Source organism: Bubalus bubalis, chromosome 22 (genome assembly GCF_019923935.1).
Source record: "Bubalus bubalis isolate 160015118507 breed Murrah chromosome 22, NDDB_SH_1, whole genome shotgun sequence".
NCBI classification, from domain to species: Eukaryota; Metazoa; Chordata; class Mammalia; order Artiodactyla; family Bovidae; genus Bubalus; species Bubalus bubalis.
Genome location: NC_059178.1, coordinates 12,484,869 through 12,508,850, shown reverse-complemented (window position 1 = coordinate 12,508,850; position 23,982 = coordinate 12,484,869). Strand labels below are relative to the sequence as shown.

Below are 23,982 nucleotides of genomic sequence, written 5' to 3'. Positions count from 1 at the left end.
CACAGTGGGTGGGAGACACGTCACCAGGGACAGACCCCGGACACTCCTGTACAGCGAACACCTTACAGAGAAACGAAGCCTGGCTCTCATCACTGAAAACACGAAGCTTGATCAGGAAGTACTCGACATCCCAAACTTCTCCAAACTATACAGCCCAGAATAATAAACCCCCTTATATCAAAAAGGAAGGAAGAAACTGACATCATCCTACTTCAAACTGGATCTCAAAGCAAAGTGTGAATTTAGGTCACCTATGTGCAGTTCCTTTTAGAAATTATTATTATTAAAAATTCCACAAAGTCTGCAGCCTAAAAGAGATCCTGAAGTGTCCTGAGTCCGTTCTCGGGTGTCCCAGAGCATTCTACCTTAATGATCAGGAAGATAAAGCCATCAGTTTTATTGGGTTTTTTTTTTTTGGACCTCAGAAGATGGAAAATGTGCAGTGTCCTCTCCCTTCTGCAGCACATTTCCACACTCGGGACTTCTCTGGGAGCGCTCCCATGGTGGGGTGGGGGGTTGTCCATTGGCTGCCCCAGGTGTACTGAGTGGGATGTCCCCTCCCAGGACCCCAGGAGCATCCCATTCCATCTTCCACTACGAGTCACAGCCTGCAGCATAGAAGAACCAGATGGACCTGTGTGAGCTCTATGTGCAAATGAATTTGCTTCGCACTGTCCCTACTTTCTTTCAGAAAAGAACACAAAACCTCAAAAAAAGGATCAGGCCTGGGCAGCAGAGTAAGAGGGCCCGGCGCCACTAGCAGAGCTAGAAAATGCACCGAGACTCGAATCTCACCCTGGAATTTAGACTCTCGTGAAACCTCGAGGGAAAAGGTCAATCCCTCAGCCCTCATGGCCCCGAGGACCACAGCCTGCTCTGCTCTGGGAAGACTACCCGGGGCCAGTCGCAGGCCCCGCTGATGGAGGGAGTACAGCTTCTCCACTGGTACAAAGGGCTTCGGGGAACAGAGACTGGCTCTGAATTCCAGCTTCACTATCTACTGCCGTTCATTACACAGAGGTCATTAAATAGGCAAGGCATTTCTGCAAGAATCTAAGCTCCTCACAAGAAGGTCTTCTCATCCTTGGAAATGGTATCAGAACAGGGAGAAAAGGAAGAGATTTTGAAATAGGGCCCATAAGAGAAACATCGCTCTTTGAATATCCCTGGTGTCATATTATCTCTTTATCTAACAAGCTCTAGAATGTCTCCATTGCTTGAAGCCAGCATTTCCCAAAGAGTCCTTGAGATAATCTTTGAAAACAGTTTTGTGTCTAAATATGATTTGCAAACCCAGCATAAAGCATCTCCATCTTGGAGACTCAGAAAGCATATCAACATAGCTGCTCTGAAAGCCCCTGCCTTGAAGGCAGATGTTTCACTTGATTAATCCAGGGTTTCCTAAACTCAACTGACCATCTCTGTACCCTCTATTAACAGAACACACTTTTCTGCCAAAGTTCACCCCAGCTTTCTGGCTCCTCCCCAGTCCGGTCACCCTGTCTCTAACTGTATAGTCCACACCAACCCCAGACGCACTTATCACATAGGTTAAGCTTTCCTGGGCACTGTCCCCTGACCATGCCTTTTGTGAATAATAGCTTTTTTGAGATATAATTCACAGAACACACATTCACCCATTTAAAGTATACAATTCAATGGGTTCCAGTGCATTTGCAGAGCTGTGCATCCATCCGCGCAATCAATTATAGAAAATTTTCATCACCAGCCCCCACCACCACTAAAAACAAAACCAAAAAAAATGCTGATCAGCAATCACTTCCCATTCCCCCTCAAAACTCCAGCTCTGGGCAAACACTAATCTACCTCTCTGTATATATTTGTCCATTGTGGACACTTCATGTAAGTGGACTCACACACTCGGTGTTCTTTCATGTCTGGCTTCTCTCACTGAGCATGTTTTCAAGGCTCACCCCTGTGGTACCGAGTACCATATCTTGTTCCTTTCTGTGTACCATATCCCACTGTATGTATATAACCATATTTTATTTACCGATTGGTTGGTTGATGGACTTTTAGGTTTTCTTCTTCTACCTTTTGGCTACTGTGAACAATTCTATGGGAACATTCTATTAAATGTGAATGTCTGTGGGTAAGTTCCTGTGTGAATATGTTTTCATTTCTCTTGGAATGTGTTTTCATATCTAAGAACAGAATGGCTGAGTCATGTGATAATAACTGTCACTGTCAAACTTTTGAAGAACTGCCAGACTATTTTGCAAAGCAGCTGCACCATCTTACATTCCCATTAGCAGTGTATCAGGATTCTAACGTCTCCACATCCTTGCCAACACCCGTGACGTCTTCGACTATCAACATCCTAAGGGGTGTGAAGCACATGTGGCTGTGGCTTTGTGACCATGGGCTCTAGTTTTATGGTTTTCTGCTTTTTGATGCCGCACTGTTGGGGGAATGATCACTCTCTTCCACCCACCTAGAGGTCTGCATCTCACCCTACATACCCGACCGATTCATCAAGATCCAGCTTCAATGCTACAGTGTCTTGGACCAGACGTGACAATCATCCCCAAACTCAATTCAAACGACCCTGAGCGTGACTTCGGTTTACACTTCCTGCAGTTACAGGCTTTTTGGTCTACTGTGTCCTCTCTCTCCAAAAAGACAGTGGGCACCTTAAGAAGTGGGGAGAGGTCTCACATTTCTTAGTTTCCACTTAGGAAAGAGCCTGTCAAATCACTGATACTTTACATATGTTTGCTGATATGATTTAACCCAGGAGCTGAGGCTAGAATCAGGGGAGGTAAAAGTGAGAGAAAGGGCATTTTGGATCATGAACAAGGGAGGAGCAGAAATAAAGCAGTGGGCAGTCCATTTCTCATGGGGAACTATAGGTTCTTACATAGAAGGCAGAATTCACTAGTTTGATGTTTCATGTTACTTCAGCCTTTTTATTCACTGGGAGTCTCCATGTACTCCCAAGCCTAGTCTGAGGTCAACAAGGACAGGGATGCTGAACCAATCATCTTATTATTGTGTCTCCTCATCCTTTCCAGCACAAGACTCTGCAGAAACTCTTGGGATGGGGATGAAGGTCTAGATTTATCCCTTCGAGCTTTGACAGACTTCCCTCATAACGCTCAAAGCATCGCAAGTTGGAGAGACCCAGAGTGAACCACATCAAGAAAGAAAGTCCAGTCCACAGTGAATCAGGAGAAAGAACTGCTGAGTCCAAGGCCAACTGAGTCACGTCACCGCGGGCTGGGAGTCGTTACGTTAGCTGCTTGTACCCTTAGTCACCCAGCTGTTGTGGAGGCTCAGATTCCAAGCACACTGTGTTAGACCACAGCGACTTGATCCACATAACAACCTCTTCAGCAACTTACTGATGAGTCAGGAAGCACACCACGCAGTTGGCAGACGAATTGGAAAATGAGTGTGTTTAGTATTCAAAGTTGACAGTGAAGGCCCACAACGGAAATACAGCAAAAACCGTCCCTGCATCAGACGAGTGAGTCTCCCTCCTTCCCTGCAAAGATCCTGCTGGGGCTTCTAAAATGCCCCTCGAATCAATAGCAGAAACCCTGAGCTGCTGACAACGGAACTTATTCAAAAATAGCTCTCTCCCCCGAGCCACGTGTGCTGGCCTTATACTTCTTATGCACGTTCATGAGCAAAAATTGCACAAGAATTTCAGCAGCATTATTTTCTACACCCTGGGACTCGGTGGGTAAAACGATTATAAACCTTAAGACCTTAAAGAAAACCCTTAACGAAGCAATTTTTTGTCCAACTTTAACATCCAAACCCCTTAATCATCAAATGCACTCCCCTCAGCAAGATCGTATCACCACCACCCTGGATACCCACCCCCTGTCCCTTCCCTAATGGGCATGAACAAGGACCCAAACAAGTGAAATAACCTGAGAGGAGCATAACCATGTGCACAGCTTCAGGTTCGGAAAGGAAGAGTGGAGGCATTCAGTCAAGAGAGTCTACAAGCTGGAGGCAAGAGGGTTCTCAAAGCTGTAGGGGAGCCTCAAGAAGTCTCATAAAGAAGAGCTGTATGGCAGAAACCAACATGACATTGTAATTCTCCTCCAATTAAAAAATTAAAAAAGAAAAACCAACTTCTGATACATCTAAGTGTAACTGGCTAGGAGAGCAAAATGGGATAAAAACTAATATCAAGGACATGCACGAGAGGACAGTCTCAGGGAGCTGGCGGAACCTGTGGCATGGAAGGAGCTGTCAGAACCAGGCCACGGTCGCCTTCCATTCTAGAACCACAGGAAACCATCTGTAACGCGGTAAGGATCATCTTCTTCACATGAAGCAAATGAGGACTCAGCGTAAGTGCTTCTCCCAAGACACCAAAGCCTGTCCAGACCCCAGGTCCCTCCACTGTGCACACATGAGTAGGGCCACGTGCTGCGTCACACCACCCCTCACTCTTCCCCGCCACGTGATACGACCCTGAGCACACTTCAGTCTGCAGTGTGTGCCTCGACGGCTTACCAAGCTAAGTGACTCCTGGTCACACCCAGAACATAGTATGTGGTCTTTTTATGACATTAGAGAGGTCAAAGGTCACGACCATTTTAGCTCCACAATCTCTCACATTTTGGAGAAATGAAACAGCTGTAGATCATTTTACTTATTATATTGTTCTGTTCTCTGATCACTGCTTATATTGAATACGGTCATTGCGTTTCTATGAGGAAGCAGATCTTTTACATACCGATCTCCACAGCCAGCAACAAAACATGATAAACTAGTAAGGAAGCTTACAGAACAGTTTTTCCTCATGGAAACTTTCACTGGGCTGAAAATTGTACTCTGACATCCACAGCAGCACAGACCATCTTAAATGGGATTCTCGCTTGCTCCTCTCTACGCAGCCCTGCTCCCCACAAAACACTCCTGCTTTTCCTGCTAGCTCTGTAAGATGTTCTCTAGAGGGGACAAGAAAAACTGAGCTGAAAGGATCCAGCATTTTACTGTTAACTGGAAAATGCATTTCCACCAAAACTTTGGTAAAACTAGCTTTCCCTATACTATACCTTGACAGTTCAAGAACAACAGCGTGGTGGTAAATTTTATGTGTCAGCTTGGCTAGGCCACAGTTTCCAGACATTTGGCCAAACACTAGTCTGGATATTGCTATAAAGGTGTTCTGTTTTTGTTTTTTCTTTTGAGATGAAATTAACATTTACATCAGTAGACATTGAGAAAAGCAGATCACTCTTCATGATGTGGGTAGGCCTCATCCAATCAGTAGAAGGTCATAAGAGAAAAAACTCTGACATCCCCACCAAAGAGAATTCTGCCAGTAGATTGCCTTCAGACTCAAAATCTTGTATCATCTTTTCCCTGGATCTCCAACCTGCCAGCCTAATCCTGCAGATTTTGGACATGCCAACCCCCAACAGCTGCACGAGCCGATTTCTTAAAATAAAAACCCCTCTCTTTACACACACACACACTCGAACCCTAACTCATACACTCACCTAGCCTACTTTCTGATGAAACAGACCTGTGCCTATCTCTCTGAGGTAGAAAAAGAAGAGCAAAAAGAGATCCACTTAAGTGCCTAAACAGAACACCACTTCCAGGCTAAAAATCTGAAACCACTACGCAGGACTGCTGATTTGAAGCTTCTATTTCTGCCCCAAATGCCTGGCACTTTAAGAAGCTGTCAGAGTCTTGGTTCTTTCAAAACGGAGCCTTCAGTGAGATCTGTAAAATGAATGTGATGGTATAAAATGGATTCATCACACCTGGAGAAGAGGCGAGACGGCCAAAAGAAAGTCACGGAGAGACGAGACACAAGGCATTAACTGCACTGCTCATCAGAGTCTAAGGAGCCACTGCTCTCCAAGCCTAGGCTCAGGTTCACAAGAATAAGATGAAGACTTGAGGAAATGTGGTTAAGAAAAGAACCTGAGGTTGATCTAGTTTCCAAAACACTTCAAACCCAGAATCACCACTGAGAAAAAGCAGCCCAGGAAGGTGGACACTCCCCTTTCCACCCTCTGACGACCCAGGAGGACTTCCTGACTAAGGTTACTCTTACCTGGCCATCTGCTTGTAGGCTTCCTCTGCCACAGCAAAGATGTGGGGGTCCATATCCCCCATGTTCTGGCCACTGTAGGCATAGATGACATCTTGACCGTAGATTGGCAACTGATCATAAGGATTAATGGCAACAAGCACAATACCTGTGAATAGACAGTGTGATCAGATTCTGATAGCATGATGGCCTCCTGACACGAGCTTTGTTTTAAAACTTTTTATTTTGTATTGGAGTATAGCTGAAAAACAACGTTGTGATAGTTTCATGTGAACAGCAAAGGGACTCAGCCATACATACATATATGTGTGTTCATTCTCCCCCAACTTCCCCTCCCAACCAGACTGCAACATAACATTGAGCAAAGTTCCATGTGCTGTACAGTAGGTCCTTGTTGGTTATCCATTTAAGATATAGCAGTGTGTACATGTTGATCCCAAATTCCCTAAATATCCCTTCCCTGCATCCTTCATCCTGACAACCATAAGTTCATCCTCTAAGTCTGTGAGTCCTTTCTGGTTTGTAAGTTCATTTGTATCATTTCTTTTCAGATTCCACATATAAGGGATATCATATGATACTTCTCCTTCTCTGACTTTCTTCACTCTGTATGACAATCTCTAGGTCCATTCATGTTGCTGCAAATGGCATTACTTCATTCTTTTAAATGGATGAGTAATATTTCATTGTATATACTTAGCACATCTTCTTTATTCATTCCTCTGTTGATGGACATCTAGGTTGCTTCCACGTCGTAAATACTGTAAACAGTGCTGCAATGGACACTGGGATGCATATATCCTTTTGGATCATATTTTTCTCTGGATATAAGCCCAGGAGTGGGGTTGCAGGGTTATATGGTAGCTCTGTTTTTAGTTCCTTAAAAAGAACTTCCATCTATTCTCCATAGTGGCTGTACCAATTTACGTTCCCACCAACAGTGTAGGAGAGTGTCCTTCTCTCCACGCCCTTTCCAGCATTTACCTTTTGGGGGTTTTGTCATGATAGCCATTCTGGCTGGTGTGAGGTGGTATCTCGTTACAGTTTTGATTTGCATTTCACTAATAATTAGTGATGTTGAACATCTTTTCATGTGCCTCTTGGCCATCTGTACGTCTTCTTTAGAGAAAAGTCTATTTAGGTCTTATCATTTGTTGATTGGGTTGTTTGTTTTGATGCTGGTAAGCAACAAAAGCTGTTTGTAAATTTTAGAGACTAATCCCTTGCCAGTCACATCACTGGCAAATATTTTCTCCCAATCTGTGGGTTGTCTTTTTGCTTTCTTTACTGTTTCCTTTGGTATGCAAAAGCCTTTCAGTTTAAGTAGGCCCCATTTATTTTTGTTTTTATTTCCATTATTCTGGGAGATGAATTGAAAAAGATATTGCTGCGATTTACATCTGAGAGTGTCCTGCCTATGTTTTCCTCTAAGAGTTTTATGTCTAGTCTCACATTTAGGTCTTTAATCCATTTTAAGCTTATTTTTGTGTATGTGGTGTTAAGGAATAATCTAATTTTTATTTTTTTACATGTAGCTGTCCAGTTTTTCTAGCACTCCTTGTTGAAGAGACTGCTTTTCCAATACTGTGTAGTCTTGTCTCCTTTGTCATAGATTAATTGACCATAGGTGCATGAGTTTATTTCTGGGCTTTCCATCCTATTCCATTGATCTACAATTCTATTTTTGTGCTAGTTCCATACTGTTTTGATGACTGCAGCTTTGTAGTATAGTCTGAAATCAGAAAGACTGATTCCTCCAGCTCCATTTTTCTTTCTTAAGATTGCCTTGGCTATTCTGGATCTTTTGTGACTTCATACAAATTTTAAGATTTTTTGTTCTAGTTCTGTGAAAAATGCCATTAGTAATTTGATAGGGATTGTACTGAATCTGTAGATTGTCTTGGGTAGTATACTGACGTGAGTTTTAAAGGTCCCTGTTCACTTACATGAAAACTAAAGAAGAGATGAATAGGGTGAGTCTTAACCAATCACTCAACTAAATCAAGATGTATCTGTGTTTATCAAGCACTCTGCTAGGCTCTAGGGGAGAAAAGAAGGAGAGGTCAGACCTCTCTTCAAACACCCTGGAGCATGGAATAAGCACATATACATGGGCATACACACACACATGCAGACACACAAACGCTCAACAAACTGAATTCATAAAATAGACATGTACAAAGTACTATAGGATCAGAAAAAGACAATTCTGAACCCTGCCAAGAGGTGTTAGGCTTAAAAAAAATCTCAAAACTAAAATCTTCAAAAGGGACTGTTAAATTTCTCATCTGTATATGGGATGTCTTAATTAAAATACAAACAACTTGTGAATGGGAAATATGATTACACATCTTAATGTCAAATCTTGGCTCAATTATTGTGTGTGACTTTGCCAATTCCTTAACTTCTGAGTGTCTTAGCTTCATGGACTGCAAAATGGGGATGATAATTGCATTTCCCTGGTTATCCTGAGGGTAAAATGATTCATAGAGAGCAATTCAGACCAGCATCTTGCATAGTAAGCACTGAGTGTCAGCTATTTTTTTTTTTATTATCTCACATCGTATTATACCGTGTATTATCTTTCATTTTACTACTTTTTCCATCCTGTGTTCCCAAAAGGACACAATGCAAAGATGGACTCAATAAATATATGTTGAATGAAGAGTTATCAAGTCCTTTAACCCTTCAGATGTTTTATAGAAGGACAAGGTAAACTGATATTTGAGAATGTGAGAAGAGTTAAAAAAAAAAAAAACCCAACAATTCAATGCTGAAGATAAGACAAATGCATGCCCTTTTCTTTCACATAAAGAGGATTCTGGATCTCAAGGGAACCATGGACACATATAAAAAATGTGAACATTTCCAGTCCTTTGGGGAAGAGAAGGCAGGAATGGAAAGGGTCACTGCCAAGACGGGAGGGCTCTGCCATTGTGCTCCCTTTGGTTGTTTGAGAAGAAGCGCAGTCAAGAGAATGAGAAGACAAACTACAGACATATCTGATAAAGGACTGCTACCCAAAATATACAGTGAAAAAAGTGAAAGTGAAGGTCACTCAGTCCTGTCCTACTCTGCGACCCCATGGACTATTATGCAGTCCATGGAATTCTAAATATACAAAGAACTCTTAAACAATAAGGAAACGAACCATCTGATTAAAAAACAGGCAAAAGACCTAAACAAACACCTCACCAAAGAAGATACAGAGATGGGAAACAAGCAGGGGAAGAAGATGCTCCACACCTAAGTCATTGGGGAAATGCCAATCAAGACACCAGCGAGATAATACCACACCCCTATTATCATAGCCAAAATCCAGAACACTGATAACACCAAATGTGGCGAGGATAAGGAGCAAAGGAAACTTATTTCATCACTGGTGGCAATGCAAAAGGACACAGCCACTTTGGAAGTTTCTTATGAAACTAAACATAATCTTATCATATAATCAAATAATCATACTCATTGGTATTTATCCAAAGGAAAACATTCACACAAAAACTTGTACATGGATGTTTATAACAGATATATTCATAACTGCCAAACTGAGAAGCAACTAACATGGTCTACAATAGGTGAATGAATAAACTATGGTACATTAAACAATGGAATATTAGTGTTATGATGGAATATTATGCAGCCATTAAAAAGAATGAAATAATGATATTTGCGGCAACATGGATGGACCTAGAAATTGTCATATCAAGTGAAGTAGGTCAAAGACAAATATGATATTGCTTACGAACAGAATCTGGAAAAAAGTATATAAATGAACTTGTTTGTGAAACAGATTTAGAGAACAAACTTAAGGTTACCAGGGGGTAAGGCTAGTGTAGGTAGTTAGGGAGTTTGGGATTGACATACACACACGCTATTATCAAAATGGATAACCAACAAGGACCTACTGTATATATAGCACAGGGAACTCTGTTCAATATCATATAACAATCTAAATGGGAAAAGAATTTGAAAAGAATAGATACAGGTATATGTATAACTGTTATAATTGGGGCTTCCCTGGTGGCTCAGACAGTAAAGTGTCTGCCTGCAATGCGGGAGATGTGGGTTCCATCCCTGGGTCAGGAAGATCCCCTGGAGAAGGAAATGGCAACCCACTCCAGTATTCTTGCCTGAAAATCCCATGGATGGAGGAGCCTGGTGGTTACAATCCACAGGGTTGCAAAAAGTCGGACACGACTGAGCGACTTCACATTCATATAACTGATATAACTGGGGCTTCCCTGGTGGCTCAGCTGGTAAAGAATCTTCCTGTAATGCAGGAGACCTGGGTTCAATCCCTGGGTTGGGAAGATCCCCTGGAGAAGGGAACGGCAACCCACTCCAGTATTCTGGCCTGAAGAACTCCATGGACTGTACAGTTCATGGGGTGACAAAAGTCAGACACGACTGAGTGACTTTCACAGTTTATATGTATAACTGAATCACTCTGTTGCATACCTGAAACTAACACAACACTGTTAATCATCTATACTGATATAAAAATAAAAAGGTAAAAAAATCCAAGCCTGCCATACACTTGCAGCAGCGCACTCAGCAGAGGGAGCAGAGGCCTGAGCCAGGCCCCTGGGATGGATTTACTGCCTTCCTACTGACTCCAGGGCTGCGCCTGAGCCATCAAGCCACGTGGCGTGGCCCACTTCTTCCCTGGTTGAGCTTTAACACCAATCCTTCCAAAGAGATGTACAGCAGCCTAACTAAGCCATGTACACTGATCGCAAACTTTCAAGTGAGAGGTACTTATTAATATAAAGGAGAATGAAAGTAGGATTCTTAACCGTTGGAGTTTAACATGTAAAGTCTAAAGATTGGAACCACATTCAAACACACACAGCCAATAGATACCCCCTACTTACCACAGTAAGTGTAGATATGGTTGGACTCCAGGAAGCGGACCTTTAAATTATGCAAAACTGCAGGTTCATGGAGATAGCTAAGGGCAGTTAGGTCATTTTCTCCCACCAGGATATCTGGATTCCGCAGGAAGGGAAGTTGGTTGTTTTGGACATCGATGGGGTACTCCTGAATCTAAGGAAAGGCAAGTGACAGACACAAAAGGCACAGTCATGAATCTTTTAGCCTGGATTCAATGCCCGGTCTTGTCGTCTAGGACCACTACCCATTATGATCATAAATGAAGATAAATGTTTTAAAGAAAGCAAGCTGAACAAAAATTCCTGTGTTGCCATAAGAGACCAGTCCAGGTAGAAAATTTGCAGAAAACATAATCTCAGTGTATCAAGTGAATGGCACGAGAAATTCAGGAAGGACAGGTAGATTCAATACAGTGTTCTGCTTCTCAATGCAAAAATACTTACTGAGGCTTTAATTCCATTGCAATAGGAGTGCTGGTCTTTCTCCTATGCAGGAAAGCTTCTTTGGTCTGCCCCATTTAATGCTGGTGCTTCCTTACCCTTTCTCCCATCATCCAGCTCATTCTCTTTGTTTATTATCTTGCAACTAGCCAACTGCTCTCCATGAATTTCATTCAAGTTGTTCACATGTTTTTTCCCAACCTAACTGCAAGCTATTTTAGGGCACTAACTATACTTTGATCTAAAGTATAATAAGACTTTGATGGGTGTGCATGTGTATGTGTGTGTGATTAGGGATGTGTGATTACACATCTGAAGGTCAAATCTCAAATGCAAGGTGCCACCCCTGTACTCAGCATACACAGTACTGTGTGTGCTCAGTCGCTCAGGCATGTCTGACTCTTTGCGACCCCATGGACTGTAGCCCGCCAGGCTCCTCTGTCCATGGGATTCTCCAGGCAAGAACACTGGAGTGGGTTGCCATTTCCTTCTCCAGGGGATCTTTCTGACACAGGGATCTAACTGGGGTCTCCTGCATTGAAGGTGGATTCTTCACCGATTGAGCTATGAGGGAAGCCTATACACTGCACTTGGACTACATAAATATTCAAAATACGTTTAGGGACAGGATGTTTAACTGATTACATGTACACATGTAATCAATACAAAGATATAATTAATAAAAGGAAGTGTTCTTTAACATTTAAACAGGAGGAACTTGGCTGCTGCTTGCCATGTTTTGTCAGAGTGTTAAGTTTCTTATGGTGTTCTTAAAAATCATCTGAGACCTTGCAAAAAGAGTTTCCTCAACACAGCTTATCTTCAGGAGCTCTTGAGTGGGTTCAGGAATTTCAATTGTTAAAAATCCCCATGTAATTCTGATACAGGTGGTCTATGAATCACATGTTAAGAATCACTAGTCTTTACAAGTCTTTCAGGAAAGTCTATAGATATAGCCTCAATTACTGGGATAACAATTAATTTCTAAAAGAATATGAATATCTGTGCTCTCTCCTGCCCCACTTTGAGACTTGTACTATCAGATACTAAGGTATATTATTAAAGCTACTATGATATTGGCTTAAATTAAACTACTAATGGTGTTAAAAGAAGCAGATAATTGAAACATAACACCAGATCCAGAAATAAATACAAGCACATATGGGTAAAATTTATTCATAACATTAAAATAGCAAATAAATGGATAAAAGGGATTTTCGGTAGTAGGAGGTAAACTTGCAGCCATTTAGGAAAAAAAATTGAGTCAAAGTTCCATTCTTCCCCATATTAAATAAATGTTAGATGGGGAAAAAAAAATTAAAATCAAAAAGAAAAATAAAACCAATAAGAAAATGTGGGTAAATCTTCACAAAAGCTTTGAAAGAAAGTACCTTTAAAGCATAATACAAAAGCCAGAACAATGAAGGAAACTATTCATTAATTTGACTACAATCTAAAACTTTAAAACCATCATAAAACACACCATAGGCTAGGCTAAGTCGCTTCAGTCATGTCCCACTCTTTGCAACCTTATGCACTGTAGCCCGCCAGGCTCCTCTGTCCATGGGGTTCTCCCAGCAAGAACACTGGAGTGGGTTGCCATGCCCTCCTCCAGGGGGTCTTCCCAACCAGGGACCAAACCCACGTCTGCTGTGTCTCCCGCACCGGCAGGCAGGTTCTTTACCACTAGCACCACCTGGGAAGCGCTTAAAAAACACACCATGTGCAGGGAAAACTGAGAGAAGGGGACAGTTATTCTGCATTATTTAAGTAACTAACATTCTTAACAATCAAAGAGTTGTCAGAAATTAAAAACAAAACCAACAGAAAACTCCAACAGAAAATTGTGCACAGAATACAAGTCACAAAGAATTACTAATGGATAATATATGAAAAACTATTCAGCTTCACCATTAATGAGAAAGAGGCAAATAAAAGATTATTTAGAGCCATTATCCATCAAGTAAGCAAAGGTATAAAAATTGACAGGACCCCGACCAGGAAGGGTGTGGGCAAAAGGGTTCAGACTGATTTAACCTTTCTGGAGGGCAGCTGGCAACACTTTATCAGAGTTTTCCACAAATATTCTTCCTCGCTACCAGGAAACAATCTTACAAATGATCAAAGATATCAACTCCCAAAGCTATAAATATGAAAGTAAAGCACAACACGGACCTGTATTTACAGTCAGGGAGCTGCCAGAGCATTCTGCTGCACCTAAGAAAAGGCACGTTATCGAATGAAATCTATAATAGGATTCCACTGATTTTAAACTATATATTAAAGTCTATCTGGAGAAGGAAATGGCAACCCACTCCAGTATTCTTGCCTGGGGAATCCCATGGACAGAGGAGTCTGGCAGGCTACAGTCCATGGGGCTGCAAGAGTTGGACACGACTGAGTAAATAACGGAAGTCTAACTGGAATAATATCCCCACAAAATATCAATGGTAATCTGTGTTAGATTTTCTTTTGTACAGTTTCCTGTTATTGGATTTTTTTTATTTTAAATTTATTTTTTAATTGAAAGATAATTGCTTTACAGAATTGTGTTTTTGTTGTTCATGTTTCAGTCACTCTATGACCAACCTAGTTTAGTTCAGTTCAGTCACTCGATCGTGTCTGGTTCTTTGTGACCCCATGGACTGCAGCACGCCAGGCCTCCCTGTCCATCACCAACTCTGGGAGCTTGCTCAGACTCATGTCCATTGAGTCGGTGATGCCATCCAACCATCTCATCCTCTGTCGTCCCCTTCTCCTCCTGCCTTCAATCTTTCCCAGCATCAGGGTCTTTTCCAATGAGTCAGTTCTTCACATCAGGTGGCCAAAGTATTGGAGTTTCAGCTTCAGCATCAGTCCTTCCAATGAATATTCAGGGTTGATTTCTTTTAGGATTGACTGGTTTGATCTCCTTGCAGTCCAAGGGACTTTTAAGAGTCTTCTCCAACACCACAGTTCAAAAGCATCAATTCTTTGGCACTCGGCCTTCTTTATGGTCCAACTCTCACATCCATACAAAACTACTGGAAAAACTATAGCTTTGACTATACAGACCTTTGTTGGCAAAGTAATGTCTTTTCTTCTTAATATGCTGTCTAGGTCTGTCATAGTTTTTCTTCGAAGGAGCGAGCATTTTTTAATTTCATGGCTGCAGTTGCCATCTGCAATGATTGCGGAGTCCAAGAAAATAGAGTCTGTCACTGTTTCCATTGGTTCCCCATCTATTTGCCATGAAGTGATATCAACATGAATCAGTCATATGTATACATATGTCCCCTCCCTTTTGAACCTCTCACCGGATCCCACCCCTCCAGGTTGTTACAGAGCTCCAGGCTGACTTTCCTGAGTCATACAGGGTTTTTAAAAATATAAATCTGGGATTTCCCTGGTGGTCCAGTGGGTAAGACACTGCACTCCCAATGCCGTGGGCCCAGGTTTGGTCCCTAGTCAGGGACCCTGCGTGCATGCTGTAAATAAGAGTCCTCACACTACAATGAAGGTCCTGTGTGCCACAGCTAAGATGCAGCCAAGACCCGGTGTAGCCAAAATCAATAAATTAAACATTTCATCAAGTAAAACAAAAACACTAATCAAGGCTCCCTTTTTGTGAAAAGCTCTTTTATTCTCATTAAATTTATTCCATACAGGAGATAAGCAAACAACTCTCATGAAGATGCACATAAGATTTCCAAAAGGTGGGAAACAAGGGGCAAATGGAGACTGCAGAGAGTCGATTTTTATTTCATTCAACTCAAGAGGTGCTCCCTCGCCCACTTTATCTCCAGCAGAGTAGGTGGTATCACTGGGCCTAACCAGACCTCCGCACAGGAGCCATTCGAAAGACATCCCAATGGAGATGTCCATCACCCCAGCAGGAGCTTGTCTGCTCTCTCCCTCATGGCTCTCCACCCCACCTCCTGTGTAAGCAACACGGGGAAGTGCAGACCACAGAGCTCCCCCAGCCAGGCCCTCACGTGTCAGATCAGAAAGCTGGGACCTGAGCCTGCTGTCTTTAAACCCCAAGATAGAAATGCCGCCATTTCATCTTTTCTCTGATGAATCTCCTCTCAGACGACTCTTGCTCAAGTGTGCGGAGGGAAAAACACATGCAGTTTTGTGAAAATGTGGTCCCAAAAAATAAGCCAATGGGAAGGGAGTGGCTGCCCACTCCAGTATTCTTGCCTGGAGAATTCCATGGACAGAGGAGTCTGGTGGGCTACAGTCCATGGGATCACAGAGCTGGACATGACTGAGCAATTTAACACTTTCAACACATTGGTGACAGTAAAGTGGATAAGGAGGGAAAATGCCCAGAGCGGCAGCAAAGCAGCAGAAGCTACAAGCTTAGCACTCAAAGCTACAGACTTCTAGGGGGTGTACATCCAGAGGGAGGAAGGGAATGAGAGCCGCAAGAATACCTTTTTTCTTTAACAGGTATTTGATTCTAAAACTGCTGCTAGTGTTGAACATTTACAGCTAACATGGTTTTCAGTTCAGTTCAGTTACTCAGCCGTGTCCGACTCTTTGCGACCCCATGAATTGCAGCACACCAGGCCTCCCTGTCCATCACCAACTCCCGGAGTTCACTCAAACTCACATCCATCGAGTCAGTGATGCCATCCAGCCATCTCATCCTCTGTCATCCCCTTCTCCTCCGGCCCCCAATCCCTCCCAGCATCAGAGTCTTTTCCAATGAGTCAACTCTTCGCATGAGGTGGCCAAAGTACTGGAGTTTCAGCTTTCGCATCATTCCTTCCAAAGAAATCCCAGGGCTGATCTCCTTCAGAATGCACTGGTTGGATCTCCTTGCAGTCCAAGGGACTCTCAAGAGTCTTCTCCAACACCACAGTTCAAAAGCATCAATTCTTCGGTGCTCAGCCTTCTTCACAGTCCAACTCTCACATCCATACATGACCACAGGAAAAACCATAGCCTTGACTAGACAGACTTTTGTTGGCAAAGTAATGTCTCTGCTTTTGAATATGCTGTCTAGGTTGGTCATAACTTTCCTTCCAAGGAGTAAGCGTCTTTTAATTTCATGGCTGCAGTCACCATCTGCAGTGATTTTGGAGCCCAGAAAAATAAAGTCTGACACTGTTTCCACTGTTTCCCCATCTATTTCCCATGAAGTGATGGGACCAGATGCCATGATCTTCGTTTTCTGAATGTTGAGCTTTAAGCCAACTTTTTCACTCTCCACTTTCACTTTCATCAAGAGACTTTTTAGATCCTCTTCACTTTCTGCCATAAGGATGGTGTCATCTGCATATCTGAGGTTACTTATATTTCTCCTGGCAATCTTGATTCCAGCTTGTGCTTCTTCCAGTCCAGCATTTCTCATGATGTACTCTGCGTATAAGTTAAATAAGCAGGGTGACAATATACAGCCTTGATGTACTCCTTTTCCTATTTGGAACCAGTCTGTGTGAAAGAAGAGAAGCGAAAAGCAAAGGAGAAAAGGAAAGATATAAGCATCTGAAAGCAGAGTTCCAAAGAATAGCAAGAAGAGATAAGAAAGCCTTCCTCAGCAATCAATGCAAAGAAATAGAGGAAAACAACAGAATGGGAAAGACTAGGGATCTGTTCAAGAAAATTAGATACTAAAGGAACATTTCATGCAAAGATGGGCTCGATAAAGGACAGAAGTGGTATGGACCTAATAGAAGCAGAAGATATTAAGAACAGGTGGCAAATATACACAGAAGAACTGTACAAAAAAGATCTTCACGACCCAGATAATCACGATGGTGTGATCACTCACCTAGAGCCAGACATCCTGGAATGTGAGGTCAAGTGGGCCTTAGAAAGCATCACTACAAACAAAGCTAGTGGAGGTGATGGAATTCCAGTTGAGCTATTTCAAATCCTGAAAGATGATTCTGTGAAAGTGTTGCACTCAATATGTCAGCAAATTTGGAAAACTCAGTAGTGGCCACAGGACTGGAAAAGGTCAGTTTTCATTCCAATCCCAAAGAAAAGCAATGCCAAAGAATGCTCAAACTACCACACAATTGCACTCATCTCACACGCTAGTAAAGTAATGCTCAAAATTCTCCAAGCCAGGCTTCAGCAATATGTGAGCCATGAACTTCCAGATGTTCCAGCTGGTTTTAGAAAAGGCATAGGAATCAGAGATCAAATTGCCAACATCCGCTGGATCATGGAAAAAGCAAGAGAGTTCCAGAAAAACATCTATTGCTGCTTTATTGACTATGCCAAAGCCTTTTGACTGTGTGGATCACAATAAACTGTGGAAAATTCTGAAAGAGATGGGAATACCAGACCACCTGATCTGCCTCTTGAGAAATTTGTATGCAGGTCAGGAAGCAACAGTTAGAACTGGACATGGAACAACAGACTGGTTCCAAATAGGAAAAGGAGTATGTCAAGGCTGTATATTGTCACCCTGCATATTTAACATGGTTTTACTAGAAATCAAAGGGTTTGTGACATGATCAGAGACAATTAACTTTATGGCACAAAAAAAAGACTTCACTGCATAATAATTGGGCCTGTGGAGGTAAAGAGGAGCCTGAATTTTAACACCTTTCCCAAGATTAAAGCTCAGTCACCCACTTAGATTGGACTTTCTCCTCTCAAGGCCAGGAGCTGGGAATCAGGAACACGTGGGGCTCTCCCGTTGGTCTCCATCTAGCAAACGGAAAGGGATAAGAGGAAGACACCCTAGCCCTAGACTTGGACTTACCAGTAGATGGCTATTTAAATTTAATTCATTAAAGCTAAATGTAACAAACACTTCAGTTTCTCACACTTGCCACACTTCAAAGGCCCAGTAGCCACAAGGAGCTAGTGACCTCCATACTGGACAATACAGATAGAGAACATTCCACTGTAGGACAATGTTCTCTTGGTCTAGATTGCTCTAAACTCAGTGGAGCTGTGATATTATAACGTTTGGTTGTTGTTTGTTTAGTCACGTCCAACCCCATGGACTGGGTCCGCCAGGCTCCTCTGTCCATGGGATTACCCAGGCAAGAATAGTGGAGTCGGTCGCCATTTCCTTCTCGAGGAGATCTTCCCAACCCAGGGATTGAGCCTGCATTGCCTGTACTGGCAGATGGATTCTTTACTACTGAGCTATGGGAAGCCCCTCTAACCAGGGAAGCCCTTATAATGCTTGAAAGTGAAGTCGCTCAGTCGTGTCCGACTCTTTGCAACCCATGGACTGAAGCCCACCAGGCTCCTCCATCCATGGAATTTTCTAGGCAAGAGTACTGGAGTGGGTTGCCATTTCCTTCTCCAGGGGACCTTCCCAACCCAGGGATCGAATCCGTGTCTCCCGCACTGTGGGTAGACGCTGTACTGTCTGAGTCACCAGAGAATCCCAGTAGGTGCTTAAAAAAATATCAGTTGAATGAATGTCTGATCTTTTCATGACCTCTCCCATACCTTGATTCATGTCCATGTTACATGGTACCACAGCAAGGGAACATAATCATAAAAACATCTTCAAATGACAAATCTCAACAAAGATTTGGAGTCACTGGTCAGCACATACAGTAGAGAAGGAGAAAGAAGTGTTCTTTATTCACAGAACCAGAAGGTCTAGAGGAAAGAAAAGCTAGAGAAAATAAAGTCAGCAGCAGGAAACCCTGAGGTGCCACATGGCACATCCTTTGATATAAATGAGCCCAACTAGGAGTTAAACCTTGGATGCAAACCCTCGCCGTCAGCTAAAGCGGTGGCTCTCAACCCCTCTGCACCTTGGGATCCCATGGGGAGCTTGCAAAAATATGCTATGCTGTGTCCTCTTCTCCAAACTCTGATTTAACTTGTCTGGCTGTGCTGAGGCTTTGCAGAATTTTTAGAAACCCTCAAGAGTTTCTATTGTGCAGCCAAAGTTGAGAACCACTGAACTCAGTGGTTCTGCTGTGCTGAGCCCATTGCTTCACTTCCACAGACAGCAGCTGCCCCAGCTGTAAGATGTGCGGACTGGTCCCAATAATCTCTAAGGGCCCTTCCAACTTTATTGGTCTAGAGTACTTAACTTAGGTCAGTGGATGTGGGGGGTGTTCTCTTTTGTGTTCTCTTTGTGAGCTGTCCTGCAGAGAAAATAGGAGACCTCAAGGCATGAATCCACTTACACTCACTGGAATAGCAAGTGTTCGGCTCCAGGGTCATTCAATACACACTAAAAGGCCGTTTAACATTATGTCCTAAGTGAGTACAAAAAACATTCACTTAATGAATGTCCTGCTGTCTGATTCTGTCATGGTTCTGTGTTTAAATTTTATATCTCCACCTTTTCCAGTCTCCAAAAAGATCATGTTTCTTACAAAGAACCTTCTTATTCCTCCTCTCATACCATTTAGCCCAGGCCCAAGCACAAGCATGCAATTACTTGAAAAATAAAATACTATGTGACTCATGTGAACTTGCCTGTGAGGAAGGGTCAGTTCGGTTATGAAGAAATAACAAATTAACCCTGAAATTTCAGTGGCTCAACACCACAAAGGGGGTATATAATAATTGCTCATTAATAACTGTTTTTAATCAATAAATAATAAACGAATGGTGATGCAAGTAACTAAAGGGAAAAAACCTTAGATGAAAATAGGCAATTAAAGAGTTTAAATTATATAAAAAAAAATCACAGCAGCACAAAAACATGAAGTCGAAGATAGCACATTCCATTAGAATACAGACTTATAACAGTTTAGCTTTCAACATGGTATCTTTTCAGCAATGACAAGTTCAGGGCCATTGTCTCTATGGGCTTAAACCAGAGTTCCTCAGCTTTGGCACTGTTCTCATTTAGGACTTAGAGTTGTTTCTTTGGGAGAGGGACCTCTCAGCAACATTCCTGACCTCTACCTGTCGCTAGATGCCAATAGCAAACCTCCCTCCTCAGTTATGACAACCAAACACATTTCTAGACAGTGCCAAATGTCCCTTAGGGGCAAAAATCACTGCTTCACGGATCTCTAAGCAGAATCAGCTACGCAAAATAGGCTAACACAAAAGATCATGAATTCAGCAGGGGAAGAGGTGGCTGATAAAGAAGTGACAGATGTGAATGTACTTAACGCCACTGAGCTGTACTCTTAAAAATGGTGAAGACAGTAAAGTTTATGTTACATGTATTTTACAATAAAATACATTAATTAAAAACATAAAACCCACTGTAGACAAAATAACTAATTGTACTGGTAAAAAATATTACCAATAGATATTTACATGCAATGTACTGTTTTATCACTTAAAGGAACCTTATTTTTTTTTTTTTTTGCATGTGTACAATATAACTATTCTTGCCATCTAACCAAAGTGTAATACTGTCTCAATCATGGATTATTGTGCAAGACAAAGATAAAGAGAAGTATTAGAAGGCACAGAAACCAATATGAAAGTAAGAAAGAATGGGAAAACCAGGAAAACAAAAAGAAAAAAGAAATCAAGTCACTTGCACTAAGAGGCTTTACTGGTACCAGAGGAGTATTCCCCGGTACTCTCAGCTCTGTGGCTTTGCCAGCTGCCCTCACAGCTGACATTTAATCTGCATGGGGTTTACACAAGCTCTGAGCACTCTCAAGGCGTGTGGTCTGGATGCACCGATGTGTAAGGACGACAGTCCCTGCCTTCTGTGAGGCTGTCACTTCCTGACTGGAAGAACGTGTTTGCCATCTCCTCGAGATAATATCCTGAAACATCCTGTACTGTCCTCAGAGCTGAGCAAGAGAGGCCCTTCCCTGGACTCTGCATCTTAAAGGGCGCCAACAAGACAAATGCACACAGAAGCTTATTAAAGAACACGTGGAACCTCTGTCATTTGGGATCAGTGTTCAGGGCTCACACCGTGAGAGCTACAACCTTCAACACATACTCTTGTGACAAACAAGAGTATCAGACCCAGGGGCACCTCTTGTCCTGTGTCCTCTAAATAAGACAAAATGTGTTTAGGCACCTTGAAGGGTCATGGGCTATAAGGTCACGATGTCAGAGACAGACAATGCCTCGGGTGGCAAGAGGAACTGGGCAACAAAGACATCTAAATACAAGGAAGACAAATTAGCTCGTTAATCCTACCTCCAGATAGCACAAACACAAAAAACCAACCAAACAAAAAAACCTCACATAATGAAACAGCGTTTCCCTGTTGGGCCAAATATCCAATTCCTTGCTTCTCTGTCTATTCTAATCATGGCTCCAGAGGCGCTCACAAATTAGCACAGTATGTACAACCACTGCTAACCTGACACATGAGGAACGCTTTGCAATACTGAACAAGTCACATTCCTCCTAAATCTGCGCATATGTGGGTATAGGCATGGCAAGCCTAAGGGAAGACAGCGGTTCTTTCCACTGGCAACTAGACAGAGATGGAACAGTAGACTTGCATGTATCTTACTTGTAACATACTAAACTCTTTGTTTTTCAAGAGTCAGAAATGCCAGATTTACCTAAATAATTCTTATAAAACATGCTTCTGATATTTAAACAGATGTAGGCTACATCCCTACTCTTGTCCTGGCCTCACAAACATTAGCGGGCTTGGACATGCAGAGATGCAGGGAGAGCACGCTGGTGTTCTTATAGCTCACGTCACCCCACCTTCCTCTCATTCACGAACATGCCAGGTCCTCACACACTAGGAGTAAATAGCTCTGGATGCTGGATATACATTCAGGTGGAAAAACAGAATTTAAACACGAAACCATGGCAACAGGGGGAGAGTTTTCCCTGCCAGTAGAGGGCAGGGGCTGAGCAGTTTGTAGAGGAGGTGGGGGCAGGAGAGAGAAGGTTGGCTGGGCACAGGTCCACGCCACACCAAGAATGAGGAAGTTGTACATATCACCAAGATCTGCATACACTGAGGGGCTTTCTCCGGTCTCAACAGAGTACCACACCAAGGGTTGCAACACTTAGATACCTTGCATCCCCTCACAGCTGTGCAGAAAAAGGATGGTCCTTTCAGCTTAAGGGGCTTCCCTGGTGGCTCAGACAGTAAAGCATCTGCCTGCAATACGGGAGACTCGGGTTCAGTCCCTGGGTTGGGAAGATCCCCTGGAGAAGGAAAATAGCAACCCACTCCAGTATTCTTGCCTGGAAAATCCCATGGACAGAGGAGCCTGGTGGGCTATAGTCCATGGGGTCGCAGAGAGTCGGACACGGCTGAGCGACTTCACTTTCTTTCTTTTTCCGCTTAAGAAGTTTCCCATCTTCACATTGGCATCAGAAGAAAACATCTTACTTTGTGCGAAGTTAAACAAGCCAGAGATGAAAGGACAAGTGTCCCATGGCCCCACTTCTGTGGGGTACCTAGAAAAATCCAACTCGGAGACAGAAAGTGCAATAGGGATGACCACGGACTGCAGCGAGACGGGGCAGAGGGAGTCGGTACTCAATGGGTACAGTTTCAGTTTTGCAAGATGAAGAGTTCTGGAGAGGGATAGTGGAGATGGCAGTGCCACAGTGGGTAAGCATTTCATGGCACTGAAAACAGGTGACATGGTGAGCTCTATGTTTTGTATATTTTACCCAAATAAATAAATAAGCAGGCATGCAAGAGGGAAAAAGAAACATCTTAGAAGAACTGTGGGGTCAGGGAGCAGAGTACATGAGTTGCTTACTGCTAAGGTGGAAGCCCAGTGGTTATGAACATTATTGTTTTTGAAGAGAACTAGTTTATTTTCATCCTTTGCTGCTGCAGTTAAACCCACACCACCAGACTTCAGATGGAGAAGCTGGGGTGGGGAAAGAGACTCTGGGGTGCAGTTTCTGGCCAGCTTGGTGCATCAAGGATGCTTTCAGCTACAGAGGAAATTCTTCAAACCTTCGGAGTCTAGCCATCTAACTTCTGTGCTCCTGGCTCAGGTCCGCAGCTCAGTTGAGTCGCTCCTAATGACAGCTCAGAGCCAGCAGTGGACAGACCACAGCCTGCAAGCCACCTGGACAGAGTCTGACGTTCAGAGCCCATTATTTCTCCAGAGCTGCTCATCTCCAGCCCTAGGCATCTCTTCTGATTACAGCTGACGGTCGTAATGGAGCAGTGGAGGGGGCAGGGGAGGGGTCCTGGGCAGCTGCCAGGATTAGTTACGCCAGGCAGAATTCACTCTCAGCTGAGGAAGCGGGCATCTGCTCTGTTTTAGCAATATGGCAGTTCGGCACCCCCCTCCCTCCGTAGGACTCTCAAAAAACACCCACCCACTTACAAAATCAACTGAAACGAAATCAGCTGGAATGGAAGATATGCCATTCACGCGGGTGAACTAATTTTATTTTGTTTGGGGTGTGGGGTGGGAAGTTATTCAACATGATAAACATGATTCCATCTGTCGGGAATTTTGCTTCTCACCTCAAAACCAGGAGGAGGCTGGTGAGGTCTGCCTGCAAGGAAGGAGAAAGGGAGGCGGGCACGCTTTGGTGTAAACACTTCCTAACAAATCGACCAACTCACTGTCCCGGTTTTACCCAGCGATGCACTCAAAGTTGATAGAAAGAGAAGTTAGGAAGGGAAAGGTGTTCAACCTCCCCACTAATCAGTGAGTTAATCACCAACCACTGAGGGTACATGTGACCAGAGAAGACAAGGTCCTTTTCTCAAGCAGGTCATTACTACCTAGAGAGACAAGA

The 23,982-nt window shown here is 43.0% G+C and overlaps 1 protein-coding gene across 2 annotated transcripts in view; it reads right to left on the bottom strand.

Moving 5' to 3' along the window:
• Positions 1–23,982, bottom strand: part of MYO5B (myosin VB) — a 331,025-nt gene that overhangs the window by 169,327 nt on the left and 137,716 nt on the right. For both annotated transcript variants that reach the window (XM_025273190.3, XM_025273191.3), the window contains exons 3-4: positions 10,930–11,101; positions 6,056–6,200 (exon numbers count right to left, since the gene is read on the bottom strand). In XM_025273190.3, the coding sequence (XP_025128975.3) occupies positions 6,056–6,200; positions 10,930–11,101 (317 nt within the window). The remainder of the gene's footprint in view (positions 1–6,055; positions 6,201–10,929; positions 11,102–23,982) is intronic.